This window comes from Podarcis melisellensis (assembly GCF_964234715.1).
Source record: "Podarcis melisellensis genome assembly, chromosome: 1".
NCBI lineage: Eukaryota > Metazoa > Chordata > Lepidosauria > Squamata > Lacertidae > Podarcis > Podarcis melisellensis.
In genome coordinates this window covers 81,706,690-81,721,009 of record NC_138528.1, presented here as the reverse complement: position 1 = coordinate 81,721,009, position 14,320 = coordinate 81,706,690, and the positions used below count along the sequence as shown (strand labels likewise).

Genomic DNA, 14,320 nt, shown 5'->3' with positions numbered 1-14,320 from the left:
CCGGCAGAATCCGAGATCAGGGGAAAGAGACAGTGGAAGAGGACTGGAAGAAGTTTAAATTATATCTTAAAAACTGTTGTAAAATTGAGGAGTGTTGAGATGTCAAGGGGTAAGAAGTAGAGAAATATAGCTGTAAATATTAAGTTTAAAGAAATATAATGAAAGGGAAATAATAGAAAAACTGATTAAAGGGTTGCTAAAGAACTTTGGAATAAGGATGCAGCGAAAGGGAGGTATGGGGAAGTCAGTATATGTTTAATGTGGTTATGTCTTTGTTTTGTAATGTGGTTGTCTTTTATTATGTGTTGGAAAAATTAATAAAAAAAAATTATATATAAAAAAAAGAAAGCAAGAGAAATGGGTGCCATGTATTTTCTTTTGCAAGAGGGGAGGGGAATTGACAGGGAACACAATGAGAAAGCAAATTGCATGGGATGCCTATACCCTTGAAAGCTCCACAAAGATATGTCTCCTGATGAGGGAATAAGAGATCAGAAATCCTTTAGGGACAGAGCTCCCGGGCCCCGGCAATTCATACTCTTTAATAATTGCATCATTTTTAGGAGGTAGCAAACTCAATGCACAATAAATAGACACCCAGATGTATACAGGGATCAGTAGGATGCTGACTTAACCAATGATCAAAACGTCAGAGTTCATCTCTACCACCCGTATGAAGGTTCAAGGAAAAGACAAAGGGGAGCATCACTTAGGAACTCTGGATCTTCTAAAATCTCCACAAGAAGCCTTGGTAAGACCCAGCTATGTCATCATCAGCCTCACAGAGCAAGTGGGACCCAAGCAAACTTTGACATCTCATAGACTAATTAATATTTAAAACAACCCTGCCATCCACATTTCCTATATTTCTCCAGACCACTGTATCTTTTCCTAAAAATGGTGAATCAAAATAGTACCACCGTCACCGAGTTCATTCTCCAGGGCATCTCAAACGATCCAAGTATGAAAGTCTTATTCTTTGTGGTATTCCTGATCATCTATCTGGTCAATGTTGTGGGAAACCTGGGCATGATCATCTTGATCACACTTGATTCCCACCTTCACAATCCTATGTACTTCTTCCTCTGGCACCTGTCCTTCTGTGACATCTGCTACTCATCTGCTATTGCCCCCAGAATGCTGTCTGACTTGTTATCTGAGAGCAGGACCATATCTTTCCCTGAATGCACTGCCCAGTTCTACTTCTTTGCTGCATTTGTGGATGCCGAGTGCTACATTTTAGCAGTGATGGCCTATGACCGCTATGTGGCCATCTGCAACCCATTGCTCTATTCCACTGCCATGTCCAGGTCCCTCTGTTTCCGGCTCCTACTTGGGTCATACATTGCTGGGACAACTAATGCCATAGTACACACAACAGCCACCTTCAGCCTGCAGTTCTGCAGTTCCAACCTCATCAACCATTTCTTCTGTGATGTCCCTCCACTGCTGGCAATCGCTTGTTCTGACACCCACATTAATGAGATTTTGCTTTTTGCATTTGCTGGCTTTGTTGAGATGAGCTCCCTCTCCATCATCCTTCTCTCTTACATCTTCATTTTAGCAGCCGTCCTGAGAATGCCCTCAGGGAGGCTCAAAGGCTTCTCCACCTGTGGGTCCCACTTCACAGGGGTCACTTTATTCTATGGGACTGTGATTTTCATGTATCTCCGGCCCACTTCTGTCTATGCCTTGGAACAAGACAAATGGGCTTCTGTGTTCTACACTGTAGTGATCCCCATGCTCAATCCTTTGATCTACAGCTTGAGGAACAAAGATGTTAAGGAAGCTTTCAGAAAACTCATTAACAAGAAGCTGAACTCTGTCTTAAATTAAAATGCAATATTAATACTGAATGGGTTTTTTGTGAACTGGTTCCATAGGAACTTGACTTGTAGGTTTCAGAACGATTTCCTTTCCCTTATAGCTGATCATCAATTTCCTACTAGCTAGAGAACCAGAAAACGAAGGAATTCAACCACAGAGTTATTGTCTGACATTCATTGAGCAATGTCATTTGCAATTTCAAAATCATTTGTGCTGAATGAGGTTGGCTGAAACTTCATGTGGACTCTACAATTTAACAAGTGTGAAGGGTCACCTGAAAGCAGGCATTCCATCAGACCACTTCAATGGGAGAGATGGGAAGTGTTGTGTTGGGATATAAGGAAGATATCAGAAGTGTCCCTTTCTTTCTACAAGACATGACTAAAAGAAGAAATTACCCTTGGAGTATTGCACCATGAAAAGCACAGGAGCTCAAGGGTTCAAAAGCATTGCATTCAAATGCAGCACCTCCTGGCATACATAACAGGAAGATTCCACCATCTTCTTTAAAAATGTGTCATCATTAAAACAGCTGGTTTGCTATTTTATAACACTAATTCTCCTCATCGGGTTGTATCCAACTAGCTTATACCCACAGTAGACCCACTGAAATTTATCAGCTATGATCGTCATATCCATTTATATTCTGAATAGGATTAATGTTCCAAGGTTTTTATGTCGTATTGTTGTGTTGTAGTCTAATGAATTGTTTGTTTACTGTCCTGGGTGTCTTTGGGTTGACAGGTTGGTTATAAATATAACAACAACAAAACGCTTGATGTTATCAAATACTTTCATGGAAATCACCACTAGAATGCAATCTGCCTAGTACATTGTGAGTGTTGTTAAGACTCTACTCTCAAAAATACTAAATGCTATAGAAAGTAACCCAAGAGAACTGGGAATCTATGGCCTCCTCCAAAGGTTTCCTGTGGCTTTTGCAATTTCACAAGTATGAGGCACCAGCTAGGCTGCCACTGACTTCTGCTCTGCATTCTGGCCAGCCCAACCAGAAGTAAACACAGACAAGCCTACAGTGGAACTATGCAGTAGCAGCTTACCACTCAGTGCACTCTTACCTCCCACAGCCTATGATGAGGGAGAGATGTGATTCAGTGCACATTTAAAGGTGAACTTACCTAGTTTCCACTTTCTGGAGCAATGTGAACCAATAAAATTCCATCAGTCAAAATTCAGACTTCTCTGACTTTTGCAGTGCACATCCTCAGTCAAGTAATATTCACAACCTAGGGTAAAATGTGCATTTGAATGCATAAATCAATGGGAATAAAAATAAAGCATACTTTATATCAGGCAAAATTGTGGCCAAGAATAAATTTATTAGGAGAAATTTGCTATGCAATGCTGAGGAACTTTCACCAGAACAAACAACAACCCCGTAAACGGATGTGGAAATGTGTGCAGCTTGAGATTGGAGAAATGTGAGAAACTGAGAGAAAGCAAAGCTAACTGATTCACCCGCCCATACCCTCAGCTGCATAAAGAGACACGATATATATGTGAGAAAGAGAGCAGGAGAGAGGGCAGTAAGCAAATCCAAACCAAAATGCTTCCTCAGAGGAGATGGCAGGTAGGAAGGAGAGTAAAACAGTGCAGAAATCAGGAGAAAGGAAGATTTTGGTTGTGGTCATACATTGGCAAGCAGGGGAATCAGGCAAGAGTGGGAGGAAGCTGGACAGATGGGAGGCTGAAAGAGGTCTCAGCTTTATCTGCAGTTACCTTTATTTCTAGTAATTGCTGCTTCATAAAGACGGGTTTTTATGATGGACTGGCAGGTAAGGACACCACATGCATCGACTGCAGCCACTGAGAGATGCTATACAATAGTAGAGCAAGAGTAGTGCCCTCTATATGTTGTTGGACAACAGCTTCCATCAGCCCTAGACAGAGTGGCAAGTGGTCAGGGATGACAGGCATTCCAGTCCAACAACTTATAAAGGTCACCAGGTTGGCAAAGGCTGCACACCTCTAACTCTCCCTTCCCCCAGAAATATGGTTCTAACAACAATAGGAACAATGATGGACTTCATCCGCATTGGTATCAGAAAAGTGCATGTTTTATGTTTATAAACCCAGAGGGTTGGGAATCTCCTCTTTAATGTATGAGAGACAACTGAATTAGAAAGTTCGTGAACTGCAGTCGTTGTAGCTACCTTTTGTTCTTGAGTTGACTCTACAACCACAGGTGAGGTCTTGTTCGTAGTGCCACTACCGGGGCTGTGGGGCTGGTGATGACTTGTGAGAGGGGGCTTTTCAATGCTAGACTGGGGCACTCTAACACCTCAGTTAAACTGTGCAAGCAAAGAAACATGTCAGGATTTACGATCTCCCTCTCACACCAATGGATGGCAGGCTGGCGGTTTTATTACTCTTTAAATTTATTTGTCTTGACACAATAGTTTCAGTCTGAGCACACCGCTCAGTCTTCCGCACTCAATGTGTCAGTTGTGCCCAGTGGCCTAGCGTGGGTTGTCAGCACCCGGGGCAAGGCAAGTAATTTGTGCCCCCTAACCCGTGGATTTGCGCACCCTAACCCTAACCCCCAGATGTTGCGCCCGGTGCGGCCGGCCCCCCTGCACCCCCCACGCTACGCCACTGGTTGCGCCCACTCAAGGGTGGTCTCTTCGCCAACAGGCTATTCTCCATTGGCTGCCCCCTCCTTCTGTTGGCTTGACGCTAAGCCTGGACTCTACGCTTCCTCCTAGTACAATGAGACTAAGGAGCTGCTTCCCCAGTTTGCCCCTCCTCCCCTGAGAATGTCCCCTGGAAACTCCACCCTCCACTTGCTTATATGTCCTCCCTTGATGGGTTGTGCTCCAGCTTCCAGAGTCTTCTACCGGTATGGAAGGTGCCTCTGCCCTTCCCACTTCAAGCCCCTCCTGGATTTAGGAGACAGTGGGCAGAGGAAGGTGGGAAGTCTATTGAACCGTCTGCCGACTGAACTGCCTCTTCTACTGCTGCCCCGTCTGGTGTGCCTTCTCCATCCCACTCTGACCTGACACTCGTCCCTTGGCTCTTGCCTTGTAGGCAATGTCAGGACCCATAAATCAATGGTCCCCTTGCCTGGATAACTCACCTAGTCCCCTGCCTTCGCTGCACACCCTTCAGAGTCTTGCCAGTCCTTGAGAGCGTTGGTGATGTCAGGTGCAGGAAGGAAAATGAGAGCCCCTGCCAAACTACAATTAGTCCCATTGCCTAAGAAACCCACCCAGAAAGCAAGAGAAATGGATGCCATGTATTTTCTTCTGCAGGAGGGGAGGGGAAATGACAGTGAGTACAATGAGTATACAGAATGCAGCAACAAAAACCATCCGAATGAGAAGGAAATGCAAGAAATCAAAGTGACTGTCCAACGAGGCCTTACAAATAGCGGGGGAGAGAAGGCAAGCAAAATGCGAGGGAGATAGTGAAAGATACAGGAAATTGAATGCAGATTTCCAAAAAATAGCAAGGAGAGACAAGAAGGCCTTCTTAAACAAGCAATGCAAAGAAATAGAGGGAAAACAATAGAATGGGATAAACCAGAGATTTGTTCAAGAAAATGAGATATGAAAGGAACATTTCGTACAAAGATTTCCATAATAAAAGACAAAAGTGGAAAGGACCTAACAGAAGCAGAAGACATCAAGAAGAGGTGGCAAGAATACACAGAGGAACTATACCAGAAAGAAATGGATGTCTCGCACACCCCAGGTAGTGTGATTGCTGACCTTGAGCCAGACATCCTGGAGAGTGAAGTCAAATGGGCCTTAGAAAGCACTGCTAATAACAAGGCCAGTGGAAGTGATGATATTCCAGCTGAACTATTTAAAATTTTAAACGATGATGCTGTTAAGGTGCTACACTCAATATGCCAGCAAATTTGTAAAACTCAGCAGTGGCCAGAGGATTGGAGAAGATCAGTCTACATCCCAATCCCAAAGAAGGGCAGTGCCAAATAATGCTCCAACTACCGCACAATTGCACTCATTTCACACGCTAGCAAGGTTATGCTTAAAATTCTACAAGGCAGGCTTAAGCAGTATGTGGACTGAGAACTCCCAGAAGTGCAAGCTGGATTTCGAAGGGGCAGAGGAACCAGGGACCAAATTGCAAACATGCGCTGGATTATGGAGAAAGCTAGAGAGTTCCAGAAAGACGTCTACTTCTGCTTCATTGACTATGCAAAAGCCTTTGATTGTGTCGACCACAGCAAACTATGGCAAGTTCTTAAAGAAATGGGAGTGCCTGATCACCTCATCTGTCTCCTGAGAAATCTCTATGTGGGATAAGAAGCTATAGTTAGAACTGGATATGGAACAACTGATTGGTTCAAAATTGGGAAAGGAGTACGACAAGGCTGTATATTGTCTCCTTGCTTATTTAACTTATATGCAGAATTCATCATGTGAAAGGCTGGGCTGGATGAATCCCAAGGCAGAATTAAGATTGCCAGAAGAAATATCAACAACCTCAGATATGCAGATGGCACAACCTTGATGGCAGAAAGTGAGGAGGAATTAAAGAACCTTTTAATGAGGGTGAAAGAGCAGAGCGCAAAATATGGTCTGAAGCTCAACATCACAAAAACGAAGATCATGGCCACTGGTCCCATCACCTCCTGGCAAATAGAAGGGGAAGAAATGGAGGCAGTGAGAGATTTTACTTTCTTGGGCTCCATGATCACTGCAGATGGTGACAGCAGTCACGAAATTGAAAGACGCCTGCTTCTTGGGAGAAAGGCGATGACAAACCTAGACAGCATCCTAAAAAGCAGAGACATCACCTTGCCAACAAAGGTCTGTATAGTTAAAGCCATGGTGTTCCCAGTAGTGATGTATGGAAGTGAGAGCTGGACCATTAAGAAGGCTGATTGCAGAAGAATTGATGCTTTTGAATTATGGTGCTGGAGGAGACTCTTGAGAGTCCCATGGACTTCAAGAAGATCAAACGTATCCATTCTTAAGGAAATCAGCCCTGAGTGCTCACTGGAAGGACAGGTTGTGAAGCTGAGGCTCCAATACTTTGACCAACTCATGAGAAGAGAAGACTCCCTGGAAAAGACCCTGATGTTGGGAAAGATAGAGGGCACAAGGAGAAGGGGACGACAGAGGACGAGATGGTTTGACAGTGTTATCGAAGCTACAAACATGAGTCTGACCAAACTGCGGGAGACAGTGGGAGACAGAAGTGCCTGGCATGCTCTGGTCCATGGGGTCACGAAGAGTCGGACATGACTAAACGACTAAACAACAACAACAATGAGAAAGCAAATTGCATGGGATGCCTATACCCTTAAAAGCTCCACAAAGATATGTCTCCTGATGACGGAATCAGAGATCAGAAATCCTCTGGGGACAGAGCTCCCTGCCTCTGCCATTCATACTCTTTAATAATTGCATCATTTTTAGGAGGTAGCAAACTCAATGCACAATAAATAGACTTTCAGATGTTTACAGGGATCAGTAGGATGCTGACTTAACCAATGATCAAAATGTCAGAGTTCATCTCTCCCACCTGTAGAAAGGTTCAAGGAAAAGACAAAGGGGAGCATCACTCAGGAACTCTGGATCTTCTAAAATCTCCACAAGAAGCCTTGGTAAGACCCAGCTATGTCATCATCAGCCTCACAGAGCAAGGGGGACCCAAGCAAACTTTGACATCTCATAGACTAATTAATATTTAAAACAACCCTGCCATCCACATTTCCTATGTTTCTCCAGACCACTGTATCTTTTCCTAAAAATGGTGAATCAAAATAGTACCACCGTCACTGAGTTCATTCTCCAGGGCATCTCAAACGATCCAAGTATGAAAGTCTAATTCTTTGTGGTATTTCTGATCATCTATCTGGTCAATGTTGTGGGAAACCTGGGCATGATCATCTTGATCACACTTGATTCCCACCTTCACAATCCTATGTACTTCTTCCTCTGGCACCTGTCCTTCTGTGACATCTGCTACTCATCTGCCATTGCCCCCAGAATGCTGTCTGACTTGTTAACTGAGAGCAGGACCATCTCCTTCCCTGAATGCACTGCCCAGTTCTACTTCTTTGCTGCCTTTGTGGGTGCCGAGTGCTACATTTTAGCAGTGATGGCCTATGACCGCTATGTGGCCATCTGCAACCCATTGCTCTATTCCACTGCCATGTCCAAGTCCCTCTGCATCAGGCTCCTACTTGGGTCGTACATTGCTGGCACAACTAGTGCCATAATACACACAACAGCCACCTTCAGCCTGCAGTTCTGCAGTTCCAACCTCATCAACCATTTCTTCTGTGATGTCCCTCCATTGCTGGCAATCGCTTGTTCTGACACCCACATTAATGAGATTTTGCTTTTTGCATTTGCTGGCTTTGTTGAGATGAGCTCCCTCTCCATCATCCTTCTCTCTTACATCTTCATTTTAGCAGCTGTCCTGAGAATGCCCTCAGGGAGGCTCAAAGGCTTCTCCACCTGTGGGTCCCACTTCACAGGGGTCACTTTATTCTATGGGACTGTGATTTTCATGTATCTCCGGCCCACTTCTGTCTATGCCTTGGAACAAGACAAATGGGCTTCTGTGTTCTACACTGTAGTGATCCCCATGCTCAATCCTCTGATCTACAGCTTGAGGAACAAAAATGTTAAGGAAGCTTTCAGAAAACTCATTAACAAGAAGCTGAACTCTGTCTTAAACTAAAATGCAATATTATTCTGAATGGGGTTTTCTTTGTGACCTGGTTCCATAGGAACTTGACTTGTAGGTTTCAGAATGATTTCCTTTCCCTTAAACTCATCACCAATTTCCAGAGAACCAGAGAGAACCAGAAAATGAAGGAATTCAACCACAGAGTTGTTGTCTGACATTCATTGAGCAATGTCATTTGTAATTTCAAAATCATTTGTTCTGAATGAGGTTGGCTGAAACTTCATGTGGACTCTGCAATTTAACAAGTGTGAAGGGTCACCTGAAAGCAGGCATTCCATCAGACCACCTCAATGGGAGAGATGGGAAGTGTTGTGTTGGGATATAAGGAAGATATCAGAAGGAAGTGTCCCTTTCTTTCTACAAGACAAGACTAAAAGAAGAAATTCCCCATGCACCCTGAAAATCATAGGAGCTCAAGGGTTCAAAAAGCATTACATTCAAATACAGCACCTCCTAGCATACATAACAGGAAGATTCCACCATCTTCTTTAAAAAGGTGTCATCATTAAAACAGCTGGTTTGCTATTTTATAACAGTAATGCTCATCATTGGGTTGTATACAACTAGCTTATACCCAGAGTAGACTGACTGAAATATATCAGCTATGATAGTCATATCCATTTATATTCTGAGTAGCACTAACGTTCCAAGGTTTTTATGTCATATTGTTGTGTTGTAGTCTAATGAATTGTTTGTTTACTGTCCTGGGTATCTTTGGGTTGACGGGTTGGTTATATATATAGCAATAGCAACAACAAGCTTGATGTTATCAGATATTTTCATGGAAATCACCACTAGAATACAATCTGCCTAGTACATTGTGAGTGTTGTTAAGACTCTCCTCTCAAAATTCCAAAATGCTATACAAAGTAACCCAAGAGAACTGGGAATCTATGGCCTCCTCCAAAGGTTTCCTGTGGCTTTTGCAATTTCACAAGTATGAGGCACCAGCTAGGCTGCCACTGACTTCTGCTCTGCATTCTGGCCAGCCCAACCAGAAGTAAACACAGACAAGTCTACAGTGGAACTATGCAGTAGCAGCTTACCACTCAGTGCACTCTTACCTCCCACAGCCTATGATGAGGGAGAGATGTGATTCAGTGCACATTTAAAGGTGAACTTACCTAGTTTCCACTTTCTGGAGCAATGTGAACCAATAAAATTCCATCAGTCAAAATTCAGACTTCTCTGACATTTGCAATGCACATCCTCAGTCAAGTTATATTCACAACCTAGGGTAAAATGTGCATTTGAATGCATAAATCAATGGGAATAAAAATAAAGCATACTTTATATCAGGCAAAATTGTGGCCAAGAATAAATTTATTAGGAGAAATTTGCTATGCAATGCTGAGGAACTTTCACCAGAACAAACAACAACCCCGTAAACGGATGTGGAAATGTGTGCAGCTTGAGATTGGAGAAATGTGAGAAACTGAGAGAAAGCAAAGCTAACTGATTCACCCGCCCATACCCTCAACTGCATAAAGAGACACGATATCTATGAGAAAGAGAGCAGGAGAGAGGGCAGTAAGCAAATCCAAACCAAAATGCTTCCTCAGAGGAGATGGCAGGTAGGAAGGAGAGCAAAATAGTGCAGAAATCAGGAGAAAGGAAGATTTTGGTTGTGGTCATACATTGGCAAGCAGGGGAATCAGGCAAGAGTGGGAGGAAGCTGGACAGATGGGAGGCTGAAAGAGGTCTCAGCTTTATCTGCAGTTACCTTTATTTCTAGTAATTGCTGCTTCATAAAGACGGGTTTTTATGATGGACTGGCAGGTAAGGACACCACATGCATCCACTGCAGCCACTGAGAGATGCTATACAATAGTAGAGCAAGAGTAGTGCCCTCTATATGTTGTTGGACAACAGCTTCCATCAGCCCTAGACAGAGTGGCAAGTGGTCAGGGATGACAGGCATTCCAGTCCAACAACTTATAAAGGTCACCAGGTTGGCAAAGGCTGCACACCTCTAACTCTCCCTTCCCCCAGAGATATGGTTCTAACAACAATAGGAATAATGATGGACTTCATCTGCATTGGTATCAGAAAAGTGCATGTTTTATGTTTATAAACCCAGAGGGGTGGGAACCTCCTCTTTAATTCAGAGAAGACCTGAATTCTGCAGTCATTGTAGCTACTTTTTGTTCTTGAGTTGAATCTACAACCAGCAGGTGAGGCCTTGTTTGTAGTGCCACTACTGGGGCTGCGGGGCTGGGGCTGACTTATGATAGGGGGCTTTTCAGTGCTAGGCTGCGCCTCTCTAACACCTCAGTTAAACTATGCAAGCAAAGGAACATGTCAGGATTTACGATCTCCCTCTCACACCAAGTGATGGCAGGCTGGCGACTTTATTACTCTTTAAATTTATTAGTCTTGACACAATAGTTTCAGTCTGAGCACACAGCTCAGTCTTCCGCACTCAATGAGTCAGTTGCGCCCATTGAAGGGTGGTCTCTTCGCCAACATGCTATTCTCCATTGGCTGCTCCCTCCTCCTGTTGGCCTGAGGCCAAGCCTGGACTCTACCATTCCTCCTAGTACAAGGAGACTATGGAGCAGCTTCCCCAGTTTGCCCCTCCTCCCCAGAGAATGTGTCTGAGATCTGTGGTTCCTCTACCTGCCTCACGCTGTCTTGGGAGTTTACGACACGCATTCCAGGACGGGAGGGACTCACCTCACCCCCCCATATGGGAAGAAGACATGGCTCTATCTCTTTCTGCCTGCCACCCCCCCCCTTCGTCATCGGAGCCCCGCTGTTGCTCTGGGAAGGAGCGTTCCTGACAGAACAGGAGTTGCAGAATTCTGCTGATCAATTGCTTGCTGGTGGAAAGGGATCGGAGGGTTGCAAGCACTGCCAATCACCTGGTTGGCAGCATCTGCAAATTCTGTTTTCAACAGGAAGCTGCATTTTTACCTGTCCCACAGCTGACGTCACGGCCCATCCCAGATCAAGAAGATGCACATCTGATAGTTAACTCTGTATTGGCAAGATAAACACTTACAGCAGCTCCCACAGTGCTCTGGATACACACACAAATATACTCCTCTAGCCTATAGGAACCTAAAGGTCTGGAGCCTATGGAGCAGTTGCAGCAACAGTTAAATTCCACCTCTCCACCTGCTTATATGTTCTCCCCTGATGGGTTGTGCTCCAGCAACCAGAGACCTCTACCGGTATGCAAGGTGCCACTGTCCTTCCCACTTCAAGCCCCTCCTGGATTTAGGAGACAGCAGGCAGAGGAAGGTACGAAGTCTATTGAATCGTCTGCTGGCTGAAAAGCCTCTTCTGCTGCGACCACATCTGGTGTGCATGCCACACTGCCCTGACACTCGTCCCTTGGCTCCTGCCTTGTAGGCAGTGTCAGGACCCATAAATCAATGGTCCCCTTGCCTGGGTAACTCCCCTAGTCCCCTGCCTTCGCTGCACACACTTCAGAGTCCTGCCAGCCCTTGAAACTGTTGGTGATATTAGGTGCAGGAAGGAAAATGAGAGCCCCTGACAAACCACAGTTAGTCCCATTGCCTGAGAAACCCTGCCAGAAAGCAAGAGAAATGGGTGCCATGTATTTTCTTCTGCAGGAGGGGAGGGGAAATGACAGTGAGTACAATGAGAAAGCAAATTGCTTGGGATGCCTATACCCTTGAAAGGTCCACAAAGATATGTCTCCTGATGAGGGAATCAGAGATCAGAAATCCTCTGGGGACAGAGCTCCCTGCCTCTGCCATTCTACTCTTTAATTATCGCATCATTTTTAGGAGGTAGGAAATTCAATGCACAATAAATAAACATCCAGGAGTTTACAGGGATCAGTAGGATACTGACTTAACCATTGATCAAACCTTCAGCGTTCATCTCTCCCACCCGTATGAAGGTTGAAGGAAAAGACAAAGGGGAGCATCACTCAGGAACTCTGGATCTTCTAAAATCTCCACAAGAAGCCTTGGTAAGACCCAGCTATGTCATCATCAGCCTCACAGAGCAAGGGGGACCCAAGCAAACTTTGACATCTCATAGACTAATTAATATGTAAAACAACCCTGCCATCCACATTTCCTATGTTTCTCCAGACCACTGTATCTTTTCCTAAAAATGGTGAATGAAAATAGTACCACCATCACCGAGTTCATTCTCCAGGGCATCTCAAACGATCCAGGTATGAAAATCTTATTATTTGTGGTATTCCTGATCATCTATCTGGTCAATGTTGCGGGAAACCTGGGCATGATCATCTTGATCACACTTGATTCCCACCTTCACAATCCTATGTACCTCTTCCTCTTGCACCTGTCCTTCTGTGACATCTGCTACTCATCTGCTATTGCTCCCAGAATGCTGTTTGACTTGTTATCTGAGAGCAGGATCATCTCCTTCCCTGAATGTACTGCCCAGCTCTTGTTCAGTGCTGCCTTTTTGGATGCCGAGTGCTACATTTTAGCAGTGATGGCCTATGACTGCTATGTGGCCATCTGCAACCCATTGCTCTATTCCACTGCCATGTCCAAGTCCCTCTGCATCAGGCTCCTACTTGGGTCATACATTGCTGGCACAACTAGTGCCATAATACACACAACAGCCACCTTCAGCCTGCAGTTCTGCAGTTCCAACCTCATCAACCATTTCTTCTGTGATGTCCCTCCATTGCTGGCAATCGCTTGTTCTGACACCCACATTAATGAGATTTTGCTTTTTGCTTTTGGTGGCTTTGTTGCGGTGAGCTCCCTCTCCATCATCCTTCTCTCTTACATCTTCATTTTAGCAGCTGTCCTGAGAATGCCCTCAGGGAGACTCAAAGGCTTCTCCACCTGTGGGTCCCACTTCACAGGGGTCACTTTATTTTATGGGACTGAGATTTTCATGTATTTCCGGCCCACTTCTGTCTATGCCATGGATCAAGACAAATGGGCTTCTGTGTTCTACACTGTAGTGATCCCCATGCTCAATCCTCTGATTTACAGCTTGAGGAACAAAAATGTTAAGGAAGCTTTCAGAAAACTCATTAACAAGAAGCTGAACTCTGTCTTAAATTAAAATGCAATATTAATACTGAATGGGGTTTTCTTTGTGACCTGGTTCCATAGGAACTTGACTTGTAGGTTTCAGAATGATTTCCTTTCCCTTAAACTCATCACCAATTTCCAGAGAACCAGAGAGAACCAGAAAATGAAGGAATTCAACCACAGAGTTGTTGTCTGACATTCATTGAGCAATGTCATTTGTAATTTCAAAATCATTTGTTCTGAATGAGGTTGGCTGAAACTTCATGTGGACTCTGCAATTTAACAAGTGTGAAGGGTCACCTGAAAGCAGGCATTCCATCAGACCACCTCAATGGGAGAGATGGGAAGTGTTGTGCTTGTATATAAGGAAGATATCAGAAGGAAGTGTCCCTTTCTTTCTACAAGACAAGACTAAAAGAAGAAATTCCCCATGCACCATGAAAATCATAGGAGTTCAAGGGTTCAAAAAGCATTACATTCAAATACAGCACCTCCTAGCAAACATAACAGGAAGATTCCACCATCTTCTTTTAAAATGTGCCATCATGAAAACAGCTGATTTGCTATTTTATAACACTAATTCTCATCATCGGGTTGTATCCAACTAGCTTATACCCAGAGAAGACCCACTGAAATATATCAGCTATGACAGTCATATCCATTTATATTCTGAGTAGCACTAACGTTCCAAGGGTTTATGTCATATTGTTGTGTTGTAGTCTAATGAATTGTTTGTTTACTGTCCTGGGTATCTTTGGGTTGACGGGTTGGTTATAATTATATCAACAACAACAACAGCA

The 14,320-nt window shown here is 44.1% G+C and overlaps 2 protein-coding genes and 1 pseudogene across 3 annotated transcripts; all 3 read left to right on the top strand.

The window, feature by feature from the left end:
- Positions 1-791: 791 nt before the first annotated feature.
- On the top strand, positions 792-1,836 carry LOC309366747 (olfactory receptor 5AR1-like; the record flags this gene model as incomplete). The annotated part of the gene is made up of 1 exon (XM_081905537.1): positions 792-1,836. Exon 1 carries the CDS (start codon positions 898-900, stop codon positions 1,834-1,836), a length of 939 nt encoding a protein of 312 aa, XP_081761663.1. The 5' UTR covers positions 792-897.
- Positions 1,837-7,572: 5,736 nt separating this feature from the next.
- Positions 7,573-8,511, top strand: LOC309366757 (olfactory receptor 5AR1-like; annotated as a pseudogene). Its single transcript has one exon. The product of its transcript is annotated as an olfactory receptor 5AR1-like (transcript).
- A 4,101-nt stretch (positions 8,512-12,612) lies between these two features.
- On the top strand, positions 12,613-13,551 carry LOC309366779 (olfactory receptor 5AR1-like; the record flags this gene model as incomplete). The annotated part of the gene is made up of 1 exon (XM_081905603.1): positions 12,613-13,551. One exon carries the CDS (start codon positions 12,613-12,615, stop codon positions 13,549-13,551), a length of 939 nt encoding a protein of 312 aa, XP_081761729.1.
- Between the last annotated feature and the right edge of the window lie 769 nt (positions 13,552-14,320).